The following is a 7,416-nucleotide window of genomic DNA, read 5'->3' as shown; positions in this document are numbered from 1 at the left end:
TCACAGACCCTGAACGTAGTAAGAAAATAAACAGTCTTTACTTGTAGTAAAACAAAACAAACTTGGCTTCTCAAAACAAAGATAACACTTCTTCAAATAATCATGGTTCAACACAAAAACATAGTTTGCTTACAATTCCAGTTCTCTTCAGTAACACCGACACAGTTCCTTTCAGCAGTTCAACCTTTTAATAGCAGGAGCAGAAGTGAATGAACTTCCTGCCTTCTTTCATGTCTGCTTAGCACAGCCAATTAGTCATCTTGTAGCAGTTAAAGTTACAGAACATAGTTTTCTATATATTATCTACCCAACCGTAGGATAAGCATCCAACAAGTACCAAAAATGATGAGTATCAAACAAATTGTTCTCATAAGGAATACGGTTGTGAGTCACAAGGTAGCTGATATCAACAAGTTCTAGCTTCTTCATTGAGTATCAACCAAACAATGAATTCAATGAGTTTCAAAGCAGCTGAGTTCCAAGGTACCACTGTATATGCCTTAAGTACTAGTCAAATCCAATTCTTCAGATGCAAGAATTCCTGAAACGTTAAATAATAATTTCTCAATTTTCTTTCATACTGTCCAATAGGTACAACCCTTTTCTATGTGCAATCCTCCATGCTCATCAGGTTGGAGCAAAATAAAAATAGAAGGAAAGCCCTTTTGCTGCTATGATTGCCTTAAATGCCCAGAAGGGAAAATTTCAAACAAGACAGGTAAGAGATCTAAAGTAGAGATTTCATTGCTATGTATTTTGTGTGATGCCTTATATTACTCTTTAATTATAAACAATAGTTTACCATCTCTTTACAAATATGTCTTTAATACAGGAGAGATGTTGATTACTTAGGAGTCTATTCAAATATCATGCCATCTTTTTTTACTCTGGGAAAGATAAACCAGACCATAAAAATAAATCTTTTTGTGTTCAATATGCTGATGATATTCAGCTATATGTCTCAGCCCGTGGTGAATTCAGCGATGCGGTGTCCTCCCTCTGACAGTGCCTGGAGGCTGTTAGGGGCTGGATGGGGAGAAACGGGTTGAAATTAAACTCTCGCAAGACCAAGTGGCTCTGGGTTTGGGGTTCTTTGGCCCAGAGAGAATTGGATGGGGTGGCACTACTCCAGACAGACCCTGTGCATAATCTGAAAGTTCTTTTGGACTTGCGACTCCTCCTCGAAGAGCAAGTGGTGGTCATGGCCAGGAGGGCCTTTGCGCAACTGTGAGTTGGGCACCAGTTATGCCTTTTCCTGGACCAACAATCCCTACTCACTATCACTCATGCCCTGGTCACTTCCTGTCTTGACTATTGCAATGTGCTCTACATGGGGCTGCCCTTGAAGAGCATCTGGAAGCACCAGTTGGTGTAAAATGCAGGGGACTAAATGGTTTTCTGCAGACCTCAATGTGCATATGTATTACTTCTCCTGCAGGAGTTGCATTGGTTGCCAATCTGCTTTTGTGTGCAATTCAAGGTACTGGTTGTCACCTTTAAAACCTTTAATGGCTTGGGACCAGGTTATCAGAGGGACCGTCTCTTGCCAATCACATCTACCTGACCCACCAGAGCAGGGAGGAAAGGAATGTTGTGGGTCCCATCCCCTAGGGAGATACATCTGGTGGAACCCAGAAGAAGGGCCTTCTCCATGGTGGCTCTCTCTCTCTGGAACATCATTTCCCCAGAGATCAGAATGGCCCCCACTCTAACACTCTTCTGGAAGGCACTAAAGACCTGATTCTGCCAGCGGGTCTGGGGAACCCAGAGTGGGATGGAGCCCGTTTGTATGATATATTGTCACCAAGTTGGGGTGTGTGGGTTATTTTATTATATTATTTTATTAATGTATTATAAAATTGTCTCTTTTATTAGTTTTATTGTTTTTATATAAGGTTTTTATATTCTTGTAAGCTGCCTTGAGTTGCCATATGTGAATAGGCGGCAATAAAAAATTCCTAAATAACAAAATAAAAAAGTTTGAAGGGACCTTGGAGGTCTTCTAGTCCGAATCCCTGCTCAAACAGGAAACCCTATATCTTTTCAGACAAGTGGTTATCTAATATCTTCTTAAAAATCTCCAATGTTGGATTAATTGTTATCCCCGTCAGGAAATTTCTGCTTAGTTCTAGGTTGTTTCTCTCCTTGATTAGTTTCCATCCATTGCTTCTTGTCCTGCCTTCAGGTGCTTTGGAGAGTAGATTGAGCACCTCTTCCTTGCGGCATCCACTCAAATATTGGAACACTGTTATCATGACACCCCTGATTTCTTTTCACAAGACTATATGCATAAAAGCATATCTTCGTATAAAAATATAAGTAAGAATAAAGTTAAAAACAAAATTTAAAAGTATGGTTGCAGCATTAAATGTTAAAATATGAAGGTGAAAAGAATGCCCTCATGACACCCAGGGTTGCATATCAGTCTTCAACTTCAATGCTGATGAAGACCAAGGACCAGCCTCACAGCTCAGAGTAAGGTGTTCCACAGAGCAGGAGTAACAGCTGAAAAGGCTTTTTATCTGCGACCTGCCAGCCAAAATTCCTTAAATGACAGAATCTGCAATATACGCCCCCTGCCCGATTAGGTGGGATGGGATCATAGAGTGGGGATGATGGTTTCTCAAGTAATCAGTGAAAGGGTTTTCAAGGTAATAGCAAATACCTTGAATTGGACCCAAAAGCAACTGAGAAAAATTGGAGTTTGTATAGCAGAGGTGCTATATGTGGAACCCTAGGGGTACACAATATTGTTTGTGATGCTGCATTGTGCACCTGCTACAGCCTCTTCAAGAGTAGCCCCATATAGATTGCATTGCAACAATCCACATGAGCAGTGGTGGGATTCAAATAATTTAACAACCGGTTCCCTATCCTAATGACTGGCTGGGTTAGCATGGCCATGGTGGGCATGGTCGGGAGGTATGACAGGCAGCATGTGGCCTCCTGCACCCCCTTGGGAACAAAAACAGGCTGGGGATGCCCCCATGGCCCATTTTGGGCCTAGTAGGCTGACCTGCAGCCTCCTGGGAGCAAAAATGGGCTGCACCCCCATGCCCCATTTTGGGCCTAGCAGGCTTCCCTACACTTACCTTGGAGCCAAAATAGGATGCATGGAGATTCCTGGAAGGAGCGGAGCAGGAAGGGGCTGGGCCAGCCAGCAATTTAACAATCAGTTCACCCGAACCATCCTGAACAGGCTGAATCCCACCACTGCCTATGGGAGATGATCAAGATACAAGTTAGAGAGAGTAGGGATGAAAAGGCCACAACTGGTGCATAAGAGCCGTGGTAGCACAGTGGTTAGAATGCAGAATTTCAGGCTAATTCTGCTGACTGATGACTGCCAGCAGTTTGATAGTTCAATTCTCACCAGCTCAAGGTTGACTCAGACTTCCATCCTTCTGGGGTTGGTAAAATAAGGATATGCAATATGTTGACCCTGTAAACTGGTTAGAGAGAGCTGCAAAGCACTATGAAGTGGTATATAATTCTAAGTGCTATTGCTTAGAAGATGAAGTTCAGTGAAGGCTTTTCTAAACATGACTGACACCTGCTCCTCAAACAGAAATCATGAGTCCAGGAGAATCCCCAAATTACACAATAGGTCTGCCGTGGCAGTGCAATACTATCCAGAACAAAAATGGCCAACCCCTGGATATAGATGAGCCTTCAATCTCATAGCCACTCAAAATAACCAGGGTTCAGTTGAAGCCTGTTTTTCTTCATCTAATCCCCCACAACATCCAAATGCTATGAAAGAAGATGCACAGCATCAGTTACTTTGCCCAAGAGGAAGATATGCACTTGAGTATCCTCAGCATGCTGATTATACACTTTATTTGTGATGACAAATGAAGTCACTGAGCACCTTCATGTAGATACTAAAAAGATACAGAGAAAGCACTGAGTCATATAGCACCCCATAGTTGGTGTTGCAGGCTGGACCTCTTGCTCCCTTTGGAACTGGTCAAAGAGGGAGGTGGTGAACCAGACCAGAGGTATTTCTTTCCCTCTCACAATTCCCAAAGCAAGCTCAAATCCTACCATGATCAAGAAGAGCCAGGATGGATATACTATCCCTACCTATTCCCTCCAGAGATCATCCAAAAGAATGACCAAGGCCATTTCCATCCCATATCCAAGCCAGAAACCTGACTGAACCAGATCCAGATAATTCATTTAATCAAGGATCTTCAGTAGCTGCAGCTCAACCACCTTCCCTAAAAAGGGCATGTGGGAGACTGAACCAAAGTTATGAATTGTTTGTGTTCAGCAATACCTTTTTGAAAAATGATACATACTTAATAGTGACTCTAGTTTGTTATTGTTCTGATTCATCCTCGTCTTTCTCCTGCAATGCTCTAGATGTCTCTTGAGTCTTTTCTACTCTGTCAAATCCTCCATGAAGCACAGAGAATGGCTGGTTCTATGGGATGAAAAAAGTTACATGGGTCTGACCCTTTTCAATTCAATCCAAGCCCTCTGCTACCTCTCTATTCCAGTAAAAGTGAGGGATTTGGCAGGCCCATAAAGCAGATCCTGTGAAATAACTCCCCAACCTCACTGGGCCCATTAATCACTGGATTTGGACCAATTGAATACATCTTACAAAAGGGGTTAGCATAGAAAAATCTCAAGGATACCAGGGCCTCATGTATCAGGGAGGGAGGGAGGGAGGGAGGGAGGGAGGGAGGGAGGGAGGAAGGAAGGAAGGAAGGAAGGAAGGAAGGAAGGAAGGAAGGAAGGAAGGAAGGAAGGAAGGAAGGAAGGAAGGAAGGAAGTTTATTTTCAAATGCTCACTGTCAGGAAAGGAAATATTTCTGAAATGATGACCAATTTGGTAGTGGGTTGTTGTCTATAACATTAAACACTTGACTGCAATAATTTCTTTTCCAGATGCAGATGACTGTTTCCCATGTTCAGAAGATCAGTACCCAAACCAAGCTCACAACCTTTGCATTCCAAAAGACATCACATTTTTGTCTCATGAAGAGCCTCTGGGAATTACCTTGACAGCTATTACTTCCTTCTTTTCTTTCATCTCAGCTATGGTCCTGGGAATCTTCATTAAGCATCAGGACACCCCCATTGTCAAAGCCAACAACCGGAACCTCACCTACATTCTTCTCATTGCTCTCCTCCTTTCCTTCCTCTGCACTTTGCTCTTCATTGGGCAACCAGATCAGGTGAAATGTCTCATGCGACAAACTTCTTTTGGCATCATCTTCTCTGTAGCTCTTTCTTGTATATTGGGGAAAACAATCATAGTGGTCCTTGCTTTCATGGCCACCAAGCCCGGATCCAAAATGAGGAAATGGGTGGGGCAAAGGCTGGCCAATGCTATAGTTCTTTCATGCTCTTTGATACAATTCTCCATTTGTGCAGTGTGGTTGGCAATTTCCCCCCCATTCCCAGATTCTGACATGCACACCATGGCTGAAGAAATTGTCCTAGAATGTAAAGAAGGTTCAACCACTATGTTTTATATTGTTCTTGGTTTCTTGGGATTCTTGACTGCTTTCAGCTTCTCAGTAGCCTTCCTAGCTAGGAAGTTACCTGACAGCTTTAATGAAGCCAAATTTATCACCTTCAGCATGTTGGTCTTTTGTAGTGTCTGGATATCCTTTGTTCCCACCTATCTGAGCACCAAGGGAAAATACATGGTAGCTGTGGAGATCTTTTCCATTTTGGCTTCTGCAGCTGGATTACTGGGTTGCATCTTTTCCCCCAAATGTTACATTATTATTCTGAGGCCTGATTTGAATAGAAAAGAACAGCTGACAAAGAAATGAAACTGATTTACTTGCTCCTCTCTAAATTGTGACAGAATCCTCATTTGCCTCATTACTGACTATCTTGAAGAACTGATTGAAAACTAGTTCTTAGTTTTTTTTAAACCAAAAATATGCAGTTGTGAAATATAACATTTTGAATGCAATTCTTATACCATGTTTCCTATATAACCCTGGCAAAACTGAGTGGCTTTGGGTACAAGGAACTCCATGATGTGAGAATTTTTCATCCTTAGTTCTGCATTATCTGTTCAAAGCCAGTTTGCACGCAGGGGGTTCTCCTGAAGTCACATCTCCAGCCGAAAGACCAGATGGCAGGTGTAAGCACAGGAGCTTTTGCACAACTCCAGTTTCTGCACCAGTTGTGACTTTTCCTGGATCATGACTCCCTGTGCTTTGTTACTCAAGCCCTGGTTATCTCTCATCTGGGCTACTCCATTTACATGAAGCTACCCTTGAGGTCTGCTCAAAAGCTTTAGCTGGTGCATAGTGCAGCAGCAGCAGCAGTCTTTGGGGGCTCTAAGGTAATCCATCTCTGTTCCACAAACTTCATTGTGCCTCTAGCTGCAGTTCAAGGTGTTGGTTATGACCATTAAAGTCCATAATGGCATCGGTCCAGGCTATTTGATGAACTGACTTATCCTGTTAGAATAAGTCTGTCGTGCTTGTGCCAGCAGAGAGCACCTATTTTGGATCCCATTGTTCAAAGAACTCTGATTATCGGGAATCAGAAGAGGAGCCTTCTCTGCTGCAGCACCTACCCTTTGGAACCTTTTAACCCTGTAAGGTAAGATCCACCCACACCCTCCTGTCCTTTCACAAAAGCCTTAAGACATGACTCTGCCAATTGGCTTGGGACCAAATGGGAGTTTAACACAGGAGGTCGATTGATGGCAGAGTCCACCTTCCCACTGCTTGTCTCTGCTCTCCATCCATCCATCGTTTTGGTTTTCTTATCGATGTATTATTATTGATGTATGTATTATGTGTTCCTTTGTCATTGTTTATTTTATGGTTTTATTATTTTCCTTCTGTTCTGTTTACATTCTTTTCATTTTCCTTCTGTTTTGTTATTGTAAGCTGCCTAGAATAGGCCCAGAGCAAGATAGGTGGCAAATAAATGTAATAAATCAGTAAGTAAATAAGTAAGCCAGAAGTAAGTCTAGGTGGCTTTTTGTGAGAAATAGAAAAGTACACTTGCCGTAAGACATATTGAAGGCTGTCACAGAAAAGAGAGACCATAGGAACCTGAGGTGTGACATACTAATGAGAAAAATAAAGGTAAGGAGGGAGGGGGAAGGTAAGGAGGAGGAAATGTGATTAAGTTTGAACTTCTTTTCTCATTTTGTTCTATTTCAAAAAATAATAATAGCCCAAAACTAAGGGGGAAAAGAGGAAATGGGTGAGAAATACATAGATCACAGAAAAACTTTGGGGATAAGTTAACAACTAAAAGTGAACTCAGAGGAATGAAAAGAGGATATAAATACCAATAACAATAGCACTTAGATTTATATACCACTTCACAGTGCTTTCCAGCCTTCTCTAAGTGGATTATAGAGTCAGCATATCGCCCCCAACAATCTGGGTCCTCATTTTATTCACTTCAGAAGGATGGAAG

The 7,416-nt window shown here is 42.2% G+C and overlaps 1 protein-coding gene across 1 annotated transcript; it reads left to right on the top strand.

The window, feature by feature from the left end:
• The first annotated feature begins 597 nt into the window (after nucleotides 1–597).
• On the top strand, nucleotides 598–6,951 carry LOC132709360 (vomeronasal type-2 receptor 26-like). The gene is made up of 2 exons (XM_060682778.2): nucleotides 598–718; nucleotides 4,900–6,951. The coding sequence occupies exons 1-2, from the start codon at nucleotides 607–609 to the stop codon at nucleotides 5,793–5,795; spliced, it is 1,008 nt and encodes a 335-aa protein (XP_060538761.2). The 5' UTR covers nucleotides 598–606; the 3' UTR covers nucleotides 5,796–6,951.
• Nucleotides 6,952–7,416: the final 465 nt, after the last annotated feature.

The sequence above is a fragment of the Pantherophis guttatus genome, chromosome 4 (genome assembly GCF_059756535.1).
Source record: "Pantherophis guttatus breed Tessera chromosome 4, ASM5975653v1, whole genome shotgun sequence".
Taxonomy (NCBI): Eukaryota; Metazoa; Chordata; class Lepidosauria; order Squamata; family Colubridae; genus Pantherophis; species Pantherophis guttatus.
The sequence above is the reverse complement of the archived record's forward strand: the minus strand, read 5'-3'. Positions and strand labels throughout refer to the sequence as shown.